General features: G+C 54.1%; 2 protein-coding genes across 2 annotated transcripts in view; one reads left to right on the top strand and one right to left on the bottom strand.

Annotated features, from left to right (window-relative positions):
* ABHD11 (abhydrolase domain containing 11) overlaps window positions 1-24118 on the top strand; it is a 997569-nt gene that overhangs the window by 192493 nt on the left and 780958 nt on the right. The window lies entirely within an intron of this gene.
* Window positions 1-24118, bottom strand: part of GTF2IRD1 (GTF2I repeat domain containing 1) — a 228559-nt gene that overhangs the window by 73605 nt on the left and 130836 nt on the right. The window contains exons 3-9 of the mRNA XM_050783657.1: window positions 18368-18496; window positions 13065-13206; window positions 10283-10438; window positions 7561-7744; window positions 6192-6502; window positions 4648-4737; window positions 1752-1835 (exon numbers count right to left, since the gene is read on the bottom strand). Coding sequence (XP_050639614.1) covers window positions 1752-1835; window positions 4648-4737; window positions 6192-6502; window positions 7561-7744; window positions 10283-10438; window positions 13065-13206; window positions 18368-18490 — 1090 coding nt within the window. The 5' untranslated portion in view covers window positions 18491-18496. The remainder of the gene's footprint in view (window positions 1-1751; window positions 1836-4647; window positions 4738-6191; window positions 6503-7560; window positions 7745-10282; window positions 10439-13064; window positions 13207-18367; window positions 18497-24118) is intronic.

The following is a 24118-nucleotide window of genomic DNA, read 5'->3' on the forward strand; positions in this document are numbered from 1 at the left end:
TGCCCCAGTCATGGTCACAGGGCACCTCGTCCATGAAGCCACCCTTGACTTCCCAGCCTATTGAGACTGTTTCTTCCTTGGAATTATCCTCCCTTCTTCTTCTTTTTTTTTTTTTTCTTTTTAAATTCTTTTCTTAATTTTTTTTTTTTTTTTTTTTTTTTTTTTGAGAGAAAGCCTCACTGTCACCCAGGCTAGATGGAGTGCAGTGGCGTGATCTTGGCTCACTGCAACCTCCGCCTCCCGTGTTCAAGTGATTCTCCTGCCTCAGCCTCCCAAAGTAGCTAGGACTACAGGTGCTTGCCACCATGCCACACCCGGTTAATTTTTGTGTTTTTGTAGACAGGGGGTTTCACCATGTTGTCCAGGCTGGTCTCGAACTCCTGAGCTCAAGTGATTCACCCGCCTCGGCCTCCCCAAGTGCTGGGATGACAGGCGTGAGCCACCGCGCCTACCACTTGCGTTTTCTTTCCAGAGTGCGGTGGGCTGACATCTGCTATGAGCCTGACTGTCCTGGGTGCTAGGGACAAAGAGAGGGGTTGGGTGCAGTCCTGGCCCTCAGGGAGACAGCGGCAGGCAAGGGGTATCAAGTTCCCACGGTGTCACAGAGAGGGAACCATCAGGGTACCCAGGCCTACCTGGCCCAGGCTGGGGACCCAAAGGCTTCCTGGAGGAGGTGACTCCCAAGACAAAGAACAATTAGGAATTTGTCCCTAAGATGTGAAAACGCGGTGCCAGGCAGAGGACACAGCACAGGTAAAGGCTGGGAGGCAGAAAATGGTGTGTTACTGTGGGGAACTGGCACATGAGGCCAATACAGATTTTTCTGGGCCTTATGGATACTTCCCCTGATGGGCAATCTGTTATGTTTGTTTCTTTTGTAGAGATAGGGTCTCGCTCTGTCACCCAGGCTGGAGTGCAGGGGTACAATCATAGCTCACTATAGCCTCAACCTCCTGGGCTCAAGCAATCCTCCCACCTCAGCCTGCAAGTAGCTAAGACCCCAGGTGTGTGGTTAATCTTCTAATTTTTATTTTTTATTTATTTATATTTTTTGAGACAGAGTCTCACTCCGTCACCAGGCTGAAGTGCAGTGCCACGATCTTGGCTCACTGCACCAGGTTCCAGTGATTCTCATGCCTCAGGATCCGAGTAACTGGGATTACAGGTGTGTTTTACCACACCCAGTTCATTTCTGTATTTTTAGTAGAGACAGGGTTCCAGCATGTTGGCCAGGCTGGCCTCGAACTCCTGACCTCAGGTGATCCGCCCGCCTCCGCCTCCCAAAGTGCTGGGATTACAGGCATAAGCCACTGCGCCCAGCCTGGTTTAAAATATTTTTTTTGTAGAGACCGGAGGTCTCACTATGTTGGTCAGGCTGGTCTTGAACCCCCGGCCTCTGGTGATCCTCCCACCATGGCCTCCCAAAGCACTGGGATAACAGGCATGAGCCACTGCGCCCGGCCCCCAGATGGGCAATCTCTGCCCCCAACCTGCCCCGCTCCCCACCGTTGAGCCCAGGTCTGGGGCTTTGCCATCAGTTCCGCCCCCTGAAGAATCTGGAAGGGAAATATTGACACAACCACCCCCTACCCAGACAGGAGGAGCCCGCGACGGATGACATTAGTGTTGCCGGCGCGCGGGAGCCAGCATATGGCTCCCGCTGCCGTGTTGGGGAACACGAGTGATTGCCACGTAATGAGATGCTCAACACGGCTGCTGGGGCCACACGGCGGGCCGCGCCGCCCACTCACCATATCTGCTGTTAAACAGGATCTGCACACACTCCCGGAGCGTGTTGATGTCCTCGGTTTCCTTTATGAAGGCGTCCCACTTCTCTATCAAAACACAGGAGGCACAAGTGAGCAGGGCCCCACGGGATAGTCACATGCCCCCCACCGGCCATGACCACCGGGTTTTCACCCCCAGAGACCCCGAGGCTGGCCCCAGCCCCCAGTCCTTCCACCCTCTCCCACCTCGGACCGTACACGAATTCAGGGTGCTCTGATGGTTCCCCATCTGCCTGTTCCTGCCCTAACATTTGTCTCTGGCCTCTCCCACAGGTGTGGTATCAGAATAGGCTCAGCCTGTCCATCCCGAGCCCATCCTGCCCCAGACATACAGGAGGCTGGAAAAGCAGTCCCTTCAGCAGAAAAAGAGGTCAAGTTTTCTTTTCTTTCTTCCTTTTTTTTTTTTTTTTTTTTAAGATAGTGTCTTATTCTCTCACCCAGGCTAGAGTGCAGTGGCGTGATCTCGGCTCACTGCAACCTCCACTTCCCGGGTTCAAGTGATTCTCCTGCCTCAGCCTCCTGAGTAGCTGGGACTACAGATGTGTGCCACCACACCCAGCTAATTTTTGTATTTTTAGTAGAGACGGGGTTCCACCATGTTGGCCAGGCTGGTCTCGAACTCCTGACCTCAGGTGATCCGCCTGCTTCGGCCTCCCAAAGTGCTGGGATTACAGGTGTGAGCCACTGTGCCTGGCCTGAGATCGAGTATTTTATTTTTTAATTTAAATGTTTTTTCAAAAAATAGAGACAGGGTCTCATTCTGTTGCCCAGTCTGGTGTGCAGTGGTGCAGTCATAGCTCACTGTAGCCTTGAACTCCTGGGTTCACATGATCCTCCTGCCTCCGCCTCCCAAGCAGCTGGGATGATGACAGGTATGAGTCACCACTCCTGGCTGTGTTTTTTCTTTTTTTCTTTTTTACAGATGGGGTCTCACTCTGTTGCCCAGGAGTGCAGTGGTGTGATCATAGCTCACAGCAGCCTCCAACTCTTGGACTCCAGCGATCCTCCAACTTCAGCCTCCTGAGTAGCTGAGACTACAGGTGCCTGCCACCATGTCTGGCTAAGGGCTGAGTCTTGATCTTGAGAATCTAACCCTTGTACCTCCTACATCTCAGGTCTCACTCAGCACTGGCCTCGTTGGCTTCCCCCAAACTCTCAGCTCTGCTGGCCTCTCTCTCAAAACCTCTGTCTTGATTGAATAATAACAAGTGATCATTGGTTCGTTTGTAATCAGTAGAAGTAACAACTTTAATTTGTTAAGTACTTATCTGTGCTAAGTACTTTATATATATAATAATCTCCTATTTAATTCCTTATGACAAGTTTTAAACAGAGATATCATTCCCATTTTGCAGATAGGAAAACTGAGGCTTAAAGAAGCTGAGTATCTCGCTTGCGACAACCCAGTGAGGTTCTATCCCAGCTTGTGCCCCAGCCCACGGGCCTGTCATGATGCTGTTCCATCTGAACATTCACGTCTCCTCCCTGCCAGGGCTGGACCTTGTTTGGGGCAGTGGCAGATTGGGTTGTGGATGGCTTGCGGGGTGGGGGAGCCTCCATTCTGATCCCAGGGGACTGGGTTTTCTTTCTTTCTTAAAATTTTGTAGACGTGGGGTCTCACTAGGTTGCCCGGCCTGGTCTAGAACTTCTGGCCTCAAGCCATCCTCCCCCTTAGCCTCCCAAAGCACTAGGATTACAGGTGTGAGCCACCGCACCCGGCCTAGGACTGGGTTTTCTTACAGAACCTCTTCCTGGAGGTGAGGCTGAGACCCACACAGAGCAAAACTGCTGGCAAGTCCTACTGCACTCCTTCTTGGTATAACTGAATCCCACACTTCGCTACACTCAGGACTTCTGTGTGATCTTTTTTTAAATTTTATTCAATATATTGCTTCCTTTAAAAGGTGGAGTTTAATTCCTCTCCCACGGAGGGTAGGCTGGATCATGTTTCTGGCTTCTAACAGATAGAACATGACAGCAATTTCTAAGGATGGGTCATAAAAGCCATGTGGCTTCCTCGTTCCTCAATTTTGGATCGAGAACTCTGGAGGAAACCGGCGGCCATGTTGTGAGGATGCTCAAGCAGCCCCGTCAAGGCTAGCCCACATAGTGGGGAACTGAGGCCTCCTACCAACAGCTGTGTGAATGAGCTCAGAAGCATCTCTTCCTGCCCCGGTTGAGCTCTTGGATGACAGCAACCCCAGCTGTCAAGCAACCCCAGCCAACATCTTGACTGCACCCTCATGAGAGACTGTGACCCAGCACTGCCCAGCTCAGCCAGTCCTGAATTCCCAACCCCCAGAAACTGTGAGGTAATAAACACTTGATGTTTTAAGCTCCATTTTGGGGTTATTTATTTTATTTTTTGTTATAACTTTTTTTTAGAGATAGGGTCTAACTGTTGCCCAGGCTGGAGTGCAGTGGTGCGATCATAGCTCACTGCAGCCTCCAACTCCTGGGCTCAAGTGATCCTCCCGCCACAGCCTCCCAAGTAGCTTCAGCCTCCCAAGGACTTCAGAGGATAGGCACCACCACATCCAGCTAATTTTTCTTATTTGTTGCAGAGACAGTGTTTCGCTCTATTGCCCAGCTGGTCTCAAACTCCTGGCCTCAAGCAACCCTCCTGCCTCAGCCTCCCAAAGTGCTGGGATTACAGGTATGAACCACCATGCCTAGTCTGGGGCAGTTTATCATACAGCAGTAGATAACTATTATATCCCAGTTTACTTGCAGTCCCTTGAGCAGAGCTGTTCCTCCTTTCTCTCACAAAGACCCAGGAGACACTTATCAATTTCAATGAGCACCACCTCCAACCCCAGATTCCCACTCAGGCCTGGGTGCTGCATGGGCGCCGTCCTACCTGACTTGTCATGGACGATGGAGAAGAGAATGCGCTTGGAGGCATGGACGTTCTGGATGAGAGGCCCACCAGGCCCGGTGGGCTTCTGTCCTGGACAAGGGAGAGAAGGAAATGGATTCCAGGTGGGCCCCAAGAGGGTTCCCCAGATCTGGCCCCAGTGTATAGGCCCTGGCTCTGGGGTAACAGCCTCATCTGCCAGGGAGACCCCAGAACTGATTCCTGTGATCACAAACTCAAGGCAAGGTCCCTGACCAGAGGCCTAAGACAGTCTGTACCAGAATCTGCTAGCCAAAAGCCAGATTAACAAGAAAGGGATGTCGGAGGTCACCTTTTCCAGGTAAGAACACTTGTTTTATGTGTATAAGCTCGAAGCCCTGGTCAGCCCACATATTTGGGCTTTTTTCCCCCCTAATAATAATAATAATAATAATAATAATAATAAGTATATATAACTTACAAGCACCTACTACAGGCCAAGCATTAGACCCAGACCCAAGTGCTTTTTTTTTTTTTTTTTTTTTTTTTTTAGGTAGAGATAGGATCTTGCTATGTTACCCGGGCTGGTCTTGAACTCCTGGGCTCAAGCAATCCTTCCGCCTCAGCCTCCCAAAGAGCTTGAATTACAGGTACACCTGGCCAGACCCAGTGCTTTAATACAGCAACTCTCAAACTTGAGCACATTGGAACCACTTGGCAGAGTTGTCCAAAAAGACTACTGGGTCCCATCCCCAGAGCTTCAGATTTAGCAGGACTGCAGTGGGACCTGAGAATATGCATTTCTAACCCTCTCTCAGGAGATGCTACTGCCACCGATCTGTCCTTTAATCATGATAACACTTCTGGGAAGCAGGTAATGCTAGCATTCCCATTTTATAGAGGAAGAAACTGAGGTTCAGAGATAGAGATTTGCCCCAGGATGCATAGCCACTAAGTAGACGAGCAGGATATGAATCTCACCTGCAACTGTTCCTTTTGTCCTGTCCACCCCAGGGCCTACTTCCCCTAGTGCCCTTAATCAGGCTGGGTATGCAGTGGGTGCTCACTGAATTGGAGCGGGTCCTCACTGAATGCATGGGGATGACTAGTATGCTAACTTCCTTTATAGCATGTGATGTGGATCTCCCACTTTTGACACCTGAAATATCTCTGGTTCTTTTTTTTTTTTTTTTTTTTTTTGAGACAGAGTTGTGCTGTCACCCAGGCTGGAGTGCAGAGGTATGCAATCATAGCTCAACACAGCCTCAAATTCCTGGGCTCAGTTGATCCTCCTGCCTCAGACTCCTGACTAGCTGGGACCCAGGGAGTCCTTGCAGGTGTCTCTTAGTCCAAGGCCAAGGACATCATTCACAGATGGCTGAGCAGAGACCCAATGTCCAAGGGGTCTCCACTAGGACAGCATCTGTCCAGTCCCACCCCCATGCCCAGACACAGCTCCTTCCAACCTAAGAGGGCCCAGGCATCCTGACCTGCCCTGGGAGGATGTCCCATGCATGAGTGACCTCTGTCCCACCCCCTAGACTTGGAGATCCCAGCAGCAATGTTACCACAACAGTCGGAGAAGTCTTGGGCACCAGTGGCCTTGGGCTCTGGCATGGGCCGGCTCAGGCCCAGGTCGCTGGGGGCAAGGGGGCAGGAAGGTGCTTCTTGCTTGAGCTCTCGGATGGCGTGGTTGGGGAGCGCCGTGCTGTACAGGAAGCTGGCCATGGAGGAGGAGGTGGCGGTGGGGGGCAGGTCCTGGGGTGGCACCTTGGGGGCCTGGCCATGCAGGCCACAGTCCCGTGACCCCTTGGGTATCAGGGAGACACCATTCAGCTCCACCAGGGCCTTCGAGTCCCGCCCGCCATCCTCAAGTGGCCTGAGTAAAGGAGAGGACACATGGACAGCTTTGTACATCTGTTTCACATGTTGCAGCTCTTCCCCCACAACCCTGCATCCCCACCCTCAGCAGAACATAACAGCCCCGTAAGAGGGCAGGACAGGAGCTGCCTTTCTACTTTACAAGTGGGGATGCAGGCTCAGAGGTGGGAATGGTGTGCCCAGGGCCACAGAGCTAGGCCACTGGAGGACCTGGGCCCTGCCCCTCTGCTCCAATCCACTGATCAGATCCTGCCAGGTGCAATCGATTGCCTCCCGTCTCCTGCTGCTCCCCTCCCCTTCTCTGCCTCTGCATTGCCTGGGGTGCCTAGCAGAGATGGGCTCAACCTTAAGCCCTCAGGCTGCCTTCCTGGCTCTCCTGACAATTGGTACTGCCTCAGACCAGCCTCAACAATATCTCCCCTGGGTCCCTAATTAACCCCAGATTTACAACCTGAACAAGCACAGGACATGGTTCTCCCACTTCTAACACCTAAAATGCCACATTTAAAAAATTTTTTTAAGAGACAAGGTCTTGCTTTGTTGCCCAGCTGGAGTGCAGTGATGCAATCACAGCTCACTGCATCCTCAAACTCCTGGGCTCAAGCAATCCTCCTGCCTCAGCCTCCTGACAGCTCAGATGACAGGTGTGTACCACCACGCCTGGGTAATTTTTTTTTTTTCTTGGCAGAGACAGGGTCTTGGTATGTTGCCCAGGCTGGTCTCGAACTCCTGGCCTCAAGTGATCCTCTCATCTCAGCCTCCCAAAGTGCTGAGATTACAGGTGTGAGCTACTGCACCCGATCACGTTGGTGCTATTTTGTCCCAAGTCATGTCTCTTCCAGTCTCTCTGCAATGCAACTTCCCTGGGAAGACTTCAAGGCTTAATGACCTAGCTCAGATCCTGTTCTATGACTTCGCTTTCACTTCACCTCCACCATCCGACTGGGAGCTTTCACCACCAGGGTCCTCCATGGGCATCTCAAGTCCCTTCCCCTCTGGCTAAGTGGCCTCCAGCCCCCGGCCCTGGCCCAGCCCTGGGTCAGCTGCCTCACTCACCTCTTGAGCTTGAAGCGGATGCGGTGGCTATGTTCCAGGATGGCCATGAGGGCCTTGGGGTCATACTCAGCTGGCCTCCGGAAGGCCAGGCCCTCCGGCAGCCCCTGCACAGCCAGCAGCCCTGGCTCCCTGAGCAGCCTCTCGTAGGGCAGCGGCACCACGCTGGCCCTTCCCAGGGCCTCGCCTGTAGGGGGAGTCCAGGAGAGGGGCCTGGTATGAGAGGGCAGCCAGGCTGGAGTCGGGGCCGCTGTGCCCCAGAGTGGGGGCAGTGTTGAGTGGCTCCCTTTGGTGCAGGGTTCCCATGGACCCCTCATAACTGCAGACGTTGTGCAGAATAACTGCCTGCAGGCTGGGGGTGGATGCTGTGGACAAGGCCCCCTTGTCTGCATCTGGGGGGCCGGGGCTCCCCCACCGAAGGGGGGATCCCTGCTGCCCTCCATGGCCAAGCCCCTCTCCACTTGGGCACCTGGCTAGAAGGGAAACCGGGGACTACAAGGGCCCAGAGGACAGAGCAGAGAGAAACAATCTGGTGGGAGAAAAGAGGGCAGAAGAGACGGAGAAGCGGGCACTTGCATGAGCCAGACTGCAAGGAAGAAGCTGTAAGGGCCGGGCACGGTGGCTCATGCCTGTCATCCCAGCATTTTGGGAGGCTGAGGTGGGAGGATCACTTGAGGCCAGGAGTTCGAGACCAGCCTGGCCAACATGAGGAAACCCCGTCTCTACTAAAACTACAAAAATTAGCTGGGCGTGGTGGCGGGTGCCTGTAATCCCAGCTACTCAGGAGGCTGAGGCAGGAGAATCACTTGAACCCAGGAGGCCGGTTGTAGGGAGCTGAGATCATGCCACTGCACTCCAGCCTGGGTGACAGAATGAGAATCCATCTCAAAAAAGAAGAAGAAGAAGAAAAATGTGCAGGGAGGAAGGGAGAGAGACCAAGAGAGGGGAGAGAAAGCAAGAAGAAGAGGAAGCGGAGAGGGAGCAAAAATAGGGGATTCAGAAAAAGACGAGAGAGGCTGGGCACGGTGGCTCATGCCTGTAATCCCATCACTTTGGGAGGCTGAGGCAGGTGGATCACTTGAGGTCAGGAGTTTGAGACCAGCCTGGCCAACATGGTGAAACCCTGTCTCTACTAAAAATACAAAAATTAGCTGGGTGTGGTGGCGGGTGCCTGTAATCCCAGCTACTCAGGAGGCTGAGGCAGGAGAATCGCTTGAACCCAGGAGGCAGAGGTTGCAGTGAGCCGAGATCGTGCCACTACACTCCAGCCCAGGCAACAGAGCGAAACTTCATCTCAAAACAACAACAAAAGAAAAAGATGGGAGAGAGGAGGAAGAGACAGACTGAGAAGACGCGGGAACAAAGATGGGGGTTGGGGGGCACAGATGAGGGGAGGCAGGCTGGGGACTGAGGACTGGGCACTGGGATGTCTGTTGCCACCTCCAGGCTGCAGCCCCCACCTGGAGCCAGAAGGAGGCCCATCCTCTCATAGCCTCCTTGAATTCTGCCCAAAGTAGAAAGGGGGGCCAGGGCAAGGTGGGCAGGGGTGCGGGGGGCTCTGTGCATGGGCCCTGCAGCTGGCAAAAGTGTCGACAGGGGTAGAGTCAACCATGCGTGGCAAGTCCCCCATCCCAGGGTGGCCAGCGTGACCGCCCAGGGCCTCTGAGTACCCCTCCTCCTGACATAAGAACACCAGAAGTTTCCTCGCAGACCTTTGCTCCATAAAACCAAAGGCTACAGTAGGAGAAGGGATAAAGCCAAATCAGAAATGAATGAGGTGGGACCCTGAGGGCCAAAGGGACCTGCCCAAGGTTTCCCAGGGCGTGTGAAGGCCACCACTGGGGCCCTGAGGCCCTCTGCAACCTGACGCTTCCCAAGGGAGGCCAGTTCTCCTCTCCCTGCAGGAAAGACGTGGCTGAGCAATCAGCCTTCACTTAGTCATTCAACAAACGTTCTCCGAGTACCTGCTGTTGCTGGGCTCTGAACTGCAGGCTGGAGACAGCTAGAAAGGGCAGACATAGCCCCTGACCCTGGAGAGCTCCTGGGCTGGTGAGGGGACAGGGCACTGTGGGTGCCAAGAGAGGGGCCTAAACCCACTGTGAGGGGGCTTCCAGGAGCAGAGCCTCAGTGGCACGCGGGTGTCCGCCAGACAGAGGAGGGGAAAGGCAGTCTCAAAAGATGCAACAGCGCGAAGGCCAGGGCATGTGAAAGGAACCAGCGAGTGCTGGAGAACGGGAAGTGGTTCTGTAGGGAGGTCAGTAGGGCCCTGTCACCTAGCAGGAAAAGAAGGTATAGAGGGGATGAGGATGGGTGTGTGGGCCCCTGTGCCATGCTCAGGGTCGATGGGGAGCCCCCGAAGGCTGTGGAGGCAAGAGCTTCATTCATGGTCAGACTTGTGCTTTGAGAAGATGCCCTTGGTGGCAGGGCAGATGTGGGGAGGCAGGGAGACCGTGGCAAGCCTGGGGCTATTTCTAGGCAAGAGGTGGCATGACTTGAGCCAGGGCAGGGACAGTGGGGATGGAGGTTTGGGAAAACGGCTGGAGTAGAACGTCTGTGTCTGGGAATGCAGAGATGAGGAAGGGCTAGGGTAACCAGTACCTCCATGCCTTGGGGTCCGGCTTTGCCCAGGGCCTGTAGTGGGACAGGAGGGGGCCCCCTCTGCTGGGTGGGGACCCAGGCTCCCACCCTCCCTGGGGCCCCCAAATGGAATGAGGAAGGATCTTACTATAAAGAACATCAAACACCTCCTCTACCATCTTCCGCAGAAGGTACACATCTGAGCCGTGTTCCAGGGAGGACCGAGGGAGGCTCCGGCCGCTGCCCTCACCCCGCTGCACCTTCTTGGGGTGCTCTGCCTCCGGATCCTTCCACGGGGGCCCTCCTGTGGGACACACAGCACGGGAGGCCACAGTGAACACCCATCTCACCACCCGGCCTTCGAGCTGGGGTGTCTCTGCCCTGTGCTGAGCCGTGGAGACTGGCACACAACGTGACACACAAGTGAATGAATGAATGAAGAATTAATGAGTGACCAAGCCCTATCCCAACCACCCCACTGAGGGCCAGGGCTGGTCATCTCAGAGTTCCCATTGCCTGGCCCAGGGCTGGGCCTCACCTCTGGTCACCTCTAATTTGCTGTGTGACCTTGGGTGAGTCCCTTCTCTCTCTGAGCCTCCATCTGTGCATGCTCGTGGGAGGCCAGCTATTCCAGCTCAGAACTGAGGTTCGATGAACGTTCCATCTGTCTCTTTCTCTCTCTCTCTCTCTCTTTCCCTCTTTCCCTCCCTCCCTCCCTCCCTCTCTCTCTCTCTCTCTTTCTTTTTTTTGACAGAGTCCACTCTGTCGCCCAGGCTGGAGTGCAGTGGCACAATCTCAGCTCACTACAACCTCCACCTCCAGGGTTTAAGTGATTCCCCTGCCTCAGTCTCCCGAGTAGCTGGGATTACAGGCGCCCGCCACCATGTCCAACTAATTTTTGTATTTTTAGTAGATATGGGATCTCATCATGTTGGCCAGGCTGGTCTTCAACTCCTGACCTCAGGTGATCCGCCTGCCTTGTCCCCCCAAAGTGCTGGGATTACAGGCGTGAGCCACCGTGCCTGGCCCCATCCATGCCTTTCTGTGCCCTGACACCAACACTGTCTCGACCAATCTATGCCCCCGTTTTCTGCTCTGCCGAAGGAAGAAACAACGGGCACCCCCCAACCCCTGCTCCGAGGAGGCCGTGGGTTGCAAACAGCAGGTTCATGCCAGGCTGGGCCAGAGTGGGGACCGGAGAGTGTTGGTAGATCCTTCGGGAATGTTCTAGAAGCTGCATTGGAAAGGAGATGAGAGGAGGGGCCCGCGGCCCCCTCCCAGCTTGGAGCCTGTTCTCCTCTGGGATCTGCGGAGCTTGAAATAAACCAGCCGAGTTCCTGGTGCTATAAATAGCGGCTCTGCCTGGCTCTAGAAGCCAGGTGCACCGCCTCAGGCTCTGGGAGGCTGGGGTGCCACAGGACCTGCTGCTGTCCACTCTACCCGGCCCAGTCCCCCATTCTGGCCCTGGGGAAGGTCTAGGCTCTGAAGGCTGAGTGGGGTGGGGGTCTGGCTGGGGACGCAGCTGTACCCCAGTAATGATAGGCCCAGCGCTGGGGGATGCCCTTCCCTGAAACAGCTGATCTTAGGGGTGTGATGCGAATACTAATAATAGCAACAACAGCTGGTGTCTATTGAGTGTGAACCCAGTGCCAGACACTGTCCTAAGTGCTTGCTGGGTACAAATTCGTTTAACCCTCAGACCCACCCGTTCTCCCCTTTCACGGATGAGTGGGTTGAGGCACAGCAGTTGTGGACCCAGGTGGCCCGTTCTCTTAACCTCATGCTATACCATGGTTCTTTTGAGATGGGGTCTCACTGTCACCCAGGCTGGAGTGCAGTGGTGCCATCGTAGCTCACTGCAGCCTTAAACTCCCAGGCTCAAGTGTTCCTCCTGCCTCAGCCTCCCAAAGTGCTGGGATTACAGGCGTAAGCCACCGTGCCTGGTCCCATCCATGCCTTTCTGTACTGGGACTACAGGTGTGCACCATCAAGCTGGTTAATTTTTAAATTTTTTGTAGAGACAGGGGTCTTGCTGTGTTGCCCAGGCTGGTCTCCAACTTCTGGGCTCAAGTGATCCTCCCATTTCAGCCTCCTGAAGTGCTAGGACTACAGACATGAGCCACTGCACCTGGCCTAAGATGTTAACTGTCACTATAGCAATGACAGTGCCTGCCTCCTCAGGTTGATGTCAGGGTAGGTGAGTTAGCATCAGAAAAGATGCCATGCACAGCAGGCGATCAATAAATCTTATTGTAACATGGCCAGGCGCGGCAGCTCACATCTGTAATCCCAGCACTTTGGGAGACTGAGGTGGGCGGGTCACTTGAGGTCAGGAGTTTGAGACCAGCCCGGCCAACATGGTGAAACCCCATCTCTACTAAAAATATAAAATTAGTCGGGCATGGTGGTGGGTGCCTGTAATCCCAGCTACTTTGGAAGCTGAGACAGGAGAATCACTTGAACCCGGGAAGCAGAGGTTGCAGTGAGCCAAAATTGTGCCACTGCACTCCAGCCTGGGTGACAGAGTGAGACTCTGTCCCATTAAAAAAAAAAAAAAAAAAAAAATTGTGTTGGAATAAGTGCATTTGGTCCTTATGCTCAGAAATACATACTTAAGAGGAAGAACTGAGCAGCAACCTTGGGCCTTGGTGTCCCCATCTGGAAAAGGCAGATGGAAGTGGCTGGCTCTGGCCTACCCTGGGGTTCACCCAGCCAGTCTCTGTCAACTCAGGGGCTGCAGAATGATTCCCACAAAAAACCACGGCTGCCTCAATAACACCACATCGGGAATCTCAGACAACCTCGCTTGTTAGGTTCATCCCCCCGACACCGCCACCCTGGCTGGACAGGGCTAGGGACCCAGAGACGGGCCAGAGCTCCTGCCCTCGAGGCATGGCGGGCCCGGCCCTCTGGAGCCCTGAGGTACTCACGGCAGAACCTGAGGAAATCTGACTGTAGCTCCTTCCGGGCATTCAGGAACATTCTCCCCTTCTCCGTGCCCACCACAAAGGCGCTCTCATCGTGCACGGCGACACAGGCCACCTCGGCGTTCAGTTTGGACAGCGCTGAGCACTGTGGGAAGAGCAGGGTGTGTGAGTGGAAGGGCTCCCCACTCCAAACACCTCTAGTACCCACTTCGGGAGTGGGATGTGAGCTCCCAGCTGCCTGAGACCTCAGCAGCAGCTGCAGGGACAGACGGTCCCTCTACTGTTCTTGGTCTCAGATTCTGTAGTGCGACTGAATGAATGGCCCTCCAGGGATTGGCGATGGGGGGCTGGAGGAGGACAAGTGTCCTCTGCTCCTCCCTCCAAGGTCCTCCTCCTTGGGGTAAGCCCACCTTAGCCCCAGCCCCAGAGACAATGCCGTGCTGCGTTCTCTTGGCCCCTCTCAAGTCCTGGATGAGGAGGGGGTAGGAAGAACGGCAGGAAAGGTGGGGATTGGACAGACTGGGGCTGTATTCTCACCTCGGCCGTTCCTGCTGTGGGACTTGAGCCAGTCATGTCCCTCCTCTGGGCTCCAGTTTCTACATCTGTTTTGTTTTGTTGAGACACAGTCTCACTCTGTTGCCCAGGCTGGAGTGCAGTGGCACAGTCTTGGTTCACTGCAACCTCTGCCTCCCAGGTTCAAGCGATTCTCCTGCCTCAGCCTGCGGAGTAGCTGGGACTACAGGCGCCCGCCACCATGCCTCACTAATTTTTGTATCATAAGGAGAGATGGGGTTTCACCATGTTGGTCAGGCTGGTCTCAAACTCCTGACCTCAGGTGATGTGCCCATCTCAGCCTCCCAAAGTGCTGGGATTACAGGCGCGAGCCACTGTGCCTGGCCAGTTTCCACGTCTGTAGAATTGGGGAGAAGCAGCCCAGTTCCACAGTGCCACTGGGCTTGGGTATGGGGATTCAATGGTTGGGGGAAAAGATCTCTAAACTGGGACATCCTATGTGGGTAAACACGGAGCTGGCTATCCTCATGGCCCCACAGTCGAGGTCTGCAGCCCCGTAGCACAGAGGCCTTAATATGGGGGGGGTCCCTGCAACCGAGACCACCAGCATCTCAGCTCTCTGACCCACCCCACCAGGAAAACCCTGATTGTGCCGAAAAAATGCTGTTTTTCATCTGAGTCAGGTAGTGCTGGCAGCTATAGAGTCTGGCTTCCAATTGCAGTTCTGTGCTGTGTGACCTGGGACAGGTAACCTCTCTGGGCCATCATCTGGCCTATGGTGCCAGCCCCAGCCTGGAATCGCTCTGGTTAGGAAGGTGCGGGCGGCGTGGGGCCAGGAGGTCTGTCCTCCAGGGTCCCTACTGGAAAATTAAAACACAGGGCATTCATTTTCTTCTAAGATGAAAACAAAAGCTTGCTGTTCCCTTTCTGCGTGGAACACTGTAGAGTATTAACAAAAAATAAAACAAATAAATCCAGCTGTTTCTCATCCATCACAGCTGAAAGAGCTGCTTCATGCCACAGTCACCGCTCAGCTGAAGACGCCGAGACCGTGGCAGAAAACTCACCCACCTAAAGGCACCCAGAGCTGGTGGGGAAGAAGATCTGAGATTGGGGGCGGGTGACGAAGGCACACCCCTTCAGCCCACCCTCCCTACAGGCCACCAAAAGACCCTGGCATTTGGAGGAGGCTGGACTTAAGTCACTGCTAAGCAAATGTCATTGTCCCATGAGGGTCCCTCAGGAAGCCCTTAAAAGGCCCCGGGACAGGGGGAGCCTGTCTTGTTCACACTGCTAGGATAACTAGAGGGTCATGTGCTCCTCCAGGGAGGTTCTGATACACTCACTAGACCACTGCTACCTAGTAGAACTTTTTTTTTTTTTTTGAGACGGAGTTTCACTCTGTCACCCAGGCTAGAGTGCAGTGGCCAGATCTCAGGTCACTGCAAGCTCCGCCTCCCGGGTTCACGCCATTCTCCTGCCTCAGCCTCCCGAGTAGCTGGGACTACAGGCGCCCGCCACCTCACCCGGCTAGTTTTTTGTATTTTTTAGTAGAGACGTGGTTTCACCGTGTTAGCCAGGATGGTCTCGATCTCCTGACCTCGTGATCCGCCCGTCTTGGCCTCCCAAAGTGCTGGGATTACAGGCTTGAGCCACCGCGCCCGGCCTGTTTTTTTTGATAGAAAGTCTTGCTCTGTCACCCAGGCTGGAGTGTAGTGGCACGACCTTGGCTCACTGCAACCTCCGCCTCCCAGACTCAGGCAATTCTCCTGCCTCAGCCTCCCGAATAGCTAGGACCACAGGCGTGCACCACCATGCCCAGCTAATTTTTGTATTTTCAGTAGAGATGGAGTTTCACCATGTTGGCCAGGCTGATCTCAAAGTCCTGGTCTCAAGTGATCTGCCCCACTCAGCCTCTCAGGGTGCTGGGATTATACGCGTGAGCCATTGTGCCTGGCCCACCCAGTGTAACTTTCTATGACAATGAACATATTCTACCTCTGCACTGTCCAATCCGTAGACACCAGCCACTTCTGACTACTGAGCACGTAAAATGAGGCTGGTGCAACTGAACAACTGAGTTGCTTATTTCATTTTAACTAATTAGAATTTAAATGAATTAGGTGCGGTGGCTCATGCCTGTAATCCCAGCACTTTGGGAGGCTGAGGAAGGTGGATCACCTGAGGTCAGGAGTTTGAGACCGGCCTGGCTAACATGGTGAAACCCTCTCTCTACTAAAAATACAAAAAATTAGCCAGGCGTGGTGGCGCACGCCTATAATCCCAGCTACTCAGGAGGCTGAGGCAAGAGAATCACTTGAGCCCAGGAGGTGGAGGTTGCAGTGAGCCAAGATTGCGCCACTGCACTCCAGTCTGGGCAACAGAGCAAAACTCTCCAAAAAAAAAAAAAAATTGCAAATAGCCACAGGTAGCTAGTGGCCATGGGATCGCCCATCACTGCCCACGTCAGCCACACTTCCACCACTGCCAAGCTCACAGTGCTTCAGGACACAGGGCTGAGCTCCTCGGGCCCCCTCCTCATGAAGGTCACTCTGCATAGGGGAGGGGTCGTTATGGAGAGAGTGTGGCACCCAGTCACTTTTCCAGGGGTGTCTCCCACCACTGCCCCAAACACCACCTAAGCAGCCCTTGAGCCATCTACAGCAGGAATAGCTTGAAGGAGGTCCTTTGTTTTTCGGGGAGACTGTGTATGCAGAAGCTCACTTCAAAACCTGGTCTTGCTGGGCCGGGTGCAGTGGCGCACGCCTGTAATCCCAACACTTTGAGAGGCTGAGGTGGGCGGATCACGAGGTCAAGAGATTGTGACCATCCTGGCCAACATGGTGAAACCCCGTCTCTACTAAAAGTACAAAAATTAGCTGGCCACGTGTGGTGGCGGATGCCTGTAGTCCCAGCTACTCGGGAGGCTGAAGCAGGAGAATTGCTTGAACCTGGGAGGCGGAGGGTGCGGTGAGCCGAGTTTGCGCGACTGCACTCCAGCCTGGGTGACAGAGCGAGACTCCATCTCAAAAAAAAAACAAACAACTGATCATGCTGTGTGACTTCGGGCAAGGTCCTACCCTCTCTGCGCTTCATCATCCTAAAATGCAGGGGTGCAGCTAACTGATGTCAGACAGGTTTTTAATTTTATTTTTATTAAAAAAATTTTTTTTTAATTGAGAGAGTCTCGTTCTGTTGCCCAGGCTGGAGTGCAGTGGCGTGATCTCGGCTTGCTGCAACCTCCGCCTCCCAGGTTCAAGCAATTCTCCTGCCTCATCCTCCTGAGTAGGCGGGATTACAGGCATGTGCCACCATGCCAGTCTAATTTTTTTATTTTTATTTATTTATTTTTTTTGAGATGAAGTCCCCCTCTGTTGCCCAGGCGAGAGTGCAGTGGTGCGATCTCTGCTCACTGCAACCTCCACTTCCGGGGTTCAAGTGATTCTCCTGCCTCAGCCTCTCAGGTAGCTGGGATTACAGGCATGCGCCACCACGCCCGGCTAATTTTTGTATTTTTAGTAGAGATGGGATTTTGCCATGTTGTCAGGCTGGTCTCGAACTCCTGACCCTAAGTGATCCACCCACCTCGGCCCCTAAAAGTGCTGGGATTACAGGCGTAAGCCACCGTGCTGGGCCAGATTTTTTTTGAACACTTGCATCACAGAACCTCCCACCAGGAAAAGGCTAGAGGAAAATGATATTACGATGTCCTCATTTGGGATAAATTACTACAGGTCTAGGTATGCAGGCAATAGTGCCATATTATACAAAGCCTGGTTTCTCTCTTCCCGCCCAAGATGCAGTTAGAACTTTTGCTTTAATGTTGGGGATTACATCTTTCTAATGAATGCCTTCCCAGACATTATCCCTCAGATCACCTGCTAGGACATAGGCATGTGGTTCATACCAGGGACAAAGTGGAAATGGCAAGAGGGGTGAAGGGACAAGGGGACGAGGGCTGGGAACTACTGTTTATTCCAGGGATAGATTTTTTTTCTGAGACGGAGTCTTGCCCTGTCACCCAGGCTGGAGTGCAATGGCGCGACCTCGGCTCACTGCAACCTCCGCCTCCCAGGTTCAAGCAATTCTCCTGCCTCAGCCTCCTGAGTAGCTGGGATTACAGGCACCCACCACTACACCCAGTTAATTCTTTGTATCTTTTTTTTTTTTTTTTTTTTTTGAGACGGAGTCTCGCTCTGTAACCAGGCTGGAGTGCAGTGGCCGGATCTCAGCTCACTGCAAGCTCCGCCTCCCGGGTTTACGCCATTCTCCTGCCTCAGCCTCCCGAGTAGCTGGGACTACAGGCGCCGCCACCTCGCCCGGCTAATTTTTTGTACTTTTTAGTAGAGACGGGGTTTCACCGTGTTAGCCAGGATGGTCTCGATCTCCTGACCTCGTGATCCGCCCGTCTCAGCCTCCCAAAGTGCTGGGATTACAGGCTTGAGCCACCGCGCCCGGCCAATTCTTTGTATCTTTAGTAGAGATGAAGTTTCACCATATTGGCCAGGCTGGTCTCGAACCCCTGACCTCGTGATCCACCCGCCTCAGCCTCCCAAAGTGCTAGGATTACAGGCGTGAGCCACCGCGCCTGGGCCCAGGGCTAGATTTTTATGTACTGGATCTCACTAAAGTCTCCCACCCTTGACACAGGCATCGTGGCCCTAGCTGCAGTCAGATAAACTGAGGCTCAGGTCAGTGAAAGCTCCTTCCAGTGGCTGAGGTAGGATATGAGCTACAAGGCAGGTGGGGACGCTCACCCTGTCCCCTCCTCCTGGGCGGGTGGGGACACTCACCATGGAGTCTAAGGCAGACACGAGGCTGGTGATGATCTCGTCTTTGCGGGTGAAGGCAGAGTTCCAGCGGTCGGGTCCACAGCCGTTGGCGGGGACGTCACAGCGCTTGCCCAGCAAGGCCATGGTCGCCTGTGGGGAGGGAGGAGGCAGTGGTGGTGGGCACAAGGCAGGGGGCTTGGCTCATGTGGCGCCCACCCGCCCCAATCCACCTGACCCCCGGACTCCCACAGCTGCCTCTGTATCCAGGGCCGACCTTCCTTGGGCCCAAGGGCTTTATGTGTGATGGGATTAGAGCCTGCACAGGCCTGGGCACAGGTGGCAGGATAACTCGCACCCTGTGGCACGCCCTCCGAAGTCGGCACACACAAGCTGAGCCCAGCACCAGGACCAGTCTGTTGGGCAGGCCCCAACTGCCACCTCTCCCAACGTGGGCAGTTCTGGCCACAGCCCTCCCTCGCTCACACACCCTCCATGGCTCCCTACTGCCCACATTAGCTCTCAACTCCTCAGTCTGGTATTCTAGTTACCTTGTCTCCTGTCCCCCACTCCAGATCCCCCTCACACTCCATGCTCCAGGTCCTCTAAGCTGTGCCACTCCCAGATGGACCGACATTCATGATCCCCTAGTCTGTGAGGGTTCAGTTCCCCCTGCCTCAAGCACCCTTCCTGGCCCTGCCATCATCTGCTGGTTGTCCTCGAAGCTTTTTTTAATTTTAAATTTAATTTTATTTCGAGACAGCGTCTTGCTCTGTTGCCCAGGCTGGAGTGCAGTGGTACAATATTGGCTCACTGCAACCTCCCCTTCCTGGGTTTGAGTGATTCTCCTGCCTCAGCCTCCCTGGTAGCTGGGATTACAGGTGCCACCATACATCTGGCTAATTTTTGTATTTTTAGTAGAGATGGGGTTTCACCATGTTGGCCAGGCTGGTCTTGAACTCCTGGCCTCAGGTGACCTGCCCTCCTCAGCCTCCCAAAGTGTTGAAAGTACAGGCATGAGCCACCTCACCCAGTCTCATCAAAGCTTTTAATTGTCCAACCTGCTGGCCCACCTCCTGTACCCCCAACCTGAAGCCCAGCAGGGTCAGAAGCCGGTGATGTCCTCCCCTCTGTTCCGCACACCTCTGAGCTCTGCCGTCACATTTCTGCATCAAGCCACGTGCTTCTGAGGCCAATGCCACTCCCACCGAGGCCTTCCTGCCTCAGTTTCCCTCCTAGCCAGGAGCCTTGGCTTCAAGAGTATAGAAAGATACAGCAGGGCCGAGGCTGCTTTGTCTCAGGTCGGGGGCTCCCCAGGACAGGACTGTGTCCCGTTGCAGTGGGATTCCTGGGGGACAGAGCTGCATCCTCCCCCTCAAGTCCAGAACCCCCAATTGTGGGTCCCCGTGGCATGGCACAGGCTTGCTGGGTACGACAGTACCCAGCTGGGCACCCATGAGACACAAAGATGAGCCTCCCTCAGCCCCTGGTTCTACCCTGCCCCTCTCCTGCACCCACAGCCTGCCCCAGGGCCAGGGCCTGCCCTCAAGGCAGCTGTCCCTGCACCAATCCAAGCAAAGAAGGCAGAGACCAGAGGCAGAGGCCTCTCGGTTCCCCTCTCTGGGCTCAGTCCCAGTGCTTTCTGTGTGGCCCCTGCTGGGTGTTGACGGCAGACAGCAGGGCTGCAGGACCCAAAGGAGCCTGTAAACCTGCTGCCTCCTACCTGCAGACAAGGAGTTTCTAAACCCAGTGGGGTAGGGAAGGCCCAGGCAGGAGGACCGCGGGGCTGGCGCCACAAAGGGCACCAGGCCTGGGGTGTCTTCTGCTGCCATGGGTGCCCCTGCCGACTGTAAGCTCTTTGAGGGCAGAAACCAGGTCTGCCTGCCACTGTCACACCCCAGGGCCTCAATCAGTGCCCGATGTACATGAGGCCCAAGGTGTGTGGTCCCAGCCACAGACAGGCCTTGCAGTAGGTCATGATGTATGATCATTGGCCAATGACAGAGAACAGGAGATGTCAGAGTGCATCACACTTCACTAGGCCAGAGGTGTCCAGCCTCAGGGACAGAAACGTCCCGAGAAATGAGAGACACATCAGAGCTCAGCTCTGGCCTCGGTTCTGGCTCTCCTCTGCTTTTTGGCTGCGGATAAATATTGATTTAAACAACTGGCCGGTAGGCGTTTGGCCAAAATGTATGTTGAGTTTGCTGCTAAATGTTTAGAAAAGACATTTCTTCTTCTGGGTTCCAATTTTATAGAACTTTGAAATCCGCTGTATTAAGGGATGCAGAGGCGGTGACAGGCCATGGATGAGACGCAGGCCATGGATGAGACCCACTGATGAACCAAGAGGTGGCCAGTGGCCACGACGGGGGATGTTCCATGGCAGGAAGCCTGCAGGAGGGTCTTGCATGTGACCGGACTTCGTAAAAGATCCAGCTGAGAGGTCTGCTGGCTGGGGGCTGGAAGGTGACCCCCTCCCCCCAGCCACCCCCTGCCAGCCGGTCCCTTGAACCATTCCCACAAAGGCCTTAGGGCTGCCAGCCTCCCAGCTGCTGAGGCCCAAATCGAATCAGGGCAAAGCAGGAGGCACCAGACAGCCATCCAGCCCTGGCCTCCCGGCTGCCCCAGACAGCGGCCGGCTCCTTCCAGTAAAGGCTCTAATCCATTTAGGAAGAAACCAGGGACTCCAGGAGGGAGGGACAGAGAGAGGGAAGAAGGGCTGGGCTGTGGGCCATCCCCGGTTCCTTGTCCCGGTCATCCAGGCTTGTAGGACCTTCTGTCCCGAGCCACAGCCTGGTGGGCGGACTTGGGGAGCATGGAGAGAGACGCCTACTCCCTGCAAATGCCCAGGGCCTCAGATGGAGGGAGAGGCAGGTTCCACGTGCCTGGAGCAAGAATGCAGCAGGGGAAGAGGAGACCCAGGCCCAGGTGTGCTAGGACCACCTCGGGTGAGTCCTGAAACCTTGAGATTTTTCATTTGTAAAGTGGGAATGGTTCTAAACAGAAAATGAAGGCAGAGGCCGGGTACAGTGGCTCACGCTTATAGTCCCGGCACTATGGGAGGCCGAGGCGGGAGGACTGCTTGAGACAAGGAGCTCGAGGCTGTACTGAGCTATGACGGCAACACTGCACTCCAGCCTGGGTGACAGAGCAAGACCCTGTCTTTTAAATAAAAAATAAAAATTCTGATAGCATGGCTGGGCACAGTGGCTCACGGCTGTAATCCTAGCACCTTGAGAGGGTGAAGTGGGCAGATCACTTGAGCTCAGGAGTTTGAGACCAGCCTGGACAACATGATGAAACCCCAACACTACTAAAAATACAAAAATTAGCTGGACGTGGTAGCGTGCGTGCCTGTAATCCCAGTTACTTGGGAGGCTGAGGCAGGAGAATCGCTGGAACCCAGGAGGCAGAGGTTGCAGTGAGCCGAGATGGCGCCATTGCACTCCAGCCTGGGCAACACAGCAACACTCCATTGAAAAAAAAAAAGTAAAAATTCTGATGGCAGCATTGGCCCGCATGAGCTACTGTCCTTCCTCTAGCATCACTCTGTTTTAGAGACGAGAAAGGCACTTGCCCCAGGCCTCAGCCAGTGCACGGGGGGAAGAAGGTTGTCTGTCTCCAACTTTGCTGGTGTCCTTGCTGTCACCATGTGGCAGGAAGACCACGCTTCCCACATTCATAGGGACTCAGGGAACAGACCAGCTGCTCACATGCAGAGCTGACACACAGCCAACCGGGCCCAATTCGACATTCCTGGGTTTAGCACAGAAAGTTCCGTCTCCTGGGAAACCCCTCAGTACCGGGCCACCTAGGATGGTTGCTCACCCTGCAACGCAGGGAGCAATGGGAACAGGAGCCCAGATGCCTCTCTCAGCAGCCAAAAACACAGACACTCGCGAGGAAGAGAAATGTCCCACATGTCCATCCTTTGAGTTCAAAAAGTCAACTTCCCTTAATAAAGTGAGAGACGCGTCTGTTCACTGCAGCACTATTCACAATAGCAAAGACATAGATTGAACCCAGGTGCCCATCAACGGTAGAATGGATAAAGAAAATGTGCTACATGCACACCATGGAATATTATGCAGCCATAAAAAAGAACCAAATCATGTCCTTTGCGGCAACATGGAAGTAGCTGGAGGTCATTATCCTATGCAAATTAACATAGAAACAGAAAACCAAATATCAAATGTTCTCACTTAAAAGGGGAGCTAAACGTTGGGTACTCATGGACATAAAGATGGGAATGACAGACACCAAGGCCTCCAAAAGCAGGGAGAGAGGGGAAAAGGAGAGGTTGAAAAACTACTTATTGGGTGCTATGCTCACTACCTGGGTGATGAGATCAATTGTACCCCGAATCTCAGCATCATGCAATATCCCTTTGTAACAAACCTGCACATGTACCCCCAGAATCTAAAATAAAGTTAAAATTATTATTGTTTTTGAGACAGTCTCACTGTCACCCAGATTGGAGTGCAGTGGTGAGATCTCAGCTCACTGCGGCCTCCGCCTCCCATGTCCAAGCGATTCTCCTGCCTCAGCCTCCTAAGTAGCTGGGATTACAGGTGCCCGCCACCATGCCCAGCTAATGTTTCTATTTTTAGTAGAGATGGGGTTTCCCTATGTTGGCCAGGCTGGTCTCGAACTCCTGACATCAAGTGATCCACCCACCTCGGCCTCCCAAAGTGCTGGGAATACAGCCCGGCCTAAAAGTTGAAATTATTAAAGTAATAATGATAATGTGACGGCTGGGTGCGGTGGCTCAAGCCTGTAATCCCAGCACTTTGGGAGGCTGAGATGGGTGGATCACGAAGTCAGAAGATCAAGACCATCCTTGCTAACACGGTGAAACCCCGTCTCTACTAAAAAATACAAAAAACTAGCCGGGCGAGGTGGCGGGCGCCTGTAGTCCCAGCTACTCGGGAGGCTGAGGCAGGAGAATGGCGTAAACCCGGGAGGCGGAGCTTGCAGTGAGCTGAGATCCAGCCACTGCACCCCAGCCTGGGTGACAGAGCGAGACTCCGTCTCAAAAAAAAAAAAAAAAAAAAAAAATGTGAGAGACTTGAAGCCCCCAAAAGGCAGAGCTGGGATGGGTGGAGGGAAGTCCGCTGGGAAGACCCCAGGTTACAGTCCAGGAATTGTGGAAGAGCTGCTGTCACATCTGTCCCATCACCCAGCTCCCGATTTTGCTCCACCCACCTGTGAAGCAATGATGGCTGGTAGCTCAGCTGCTGCCAATACCTGCTGTTCAGTGCCCAGGCTCCTGGGCCCCATCCCATCAGAGGTGACCGCTCCCTGGGCAGCGGGGCCCCGGACATTGTATTTTTTTTTTTTTTTGAGATGGAGTCTCACTCTATTGCCCAGGCTGGAGTGCAGTGGCATGATCTCAGTTCACTGCAACTGCAACCTCCACCTCCCGGGTTCAAGCAATTCTCCTGCCTCAGCCTCCCAAGTAACTGGGATTACAGGCATGCTCCACCACACCTGGCTAATTTTTATATTATTAGTAGAGACATGGTTTCACCATGTTGGTCAGGCTGGTCTCGAACTCCTGACCTCAAGTGATCTGCCCACCTCGGCCTCCCAAAGTGCTGGGATTACAGGTGTGAGCCACCGCGCCCGGCCAGGACACTGTATTTTTAAGTTCACAGGGGACTCTTACACCCAGCCAGGTGCAGGGCCTGGGTCATCTTCAGGGATGTTCCCTACTCCAGACTCCAAGAAGCTCAGCTTCCCTGCTTGCCTGCCGCCTGCCCCGTGTCTTGC

This window comes from Macaca thibetana, chromosome 3 (assembly GCF_024542745.1).
Source record: "Macaca thibetana thibetana isolate TM-01 chromosome 3, ASM2454274v1, whole genome shotgun sequence".
Lineage (NCBI taxonomy): Eukaryota > Metazoa > Chordata > Mammalia > Primates > Cercopithecidae > Macaca > Macaca thibetana.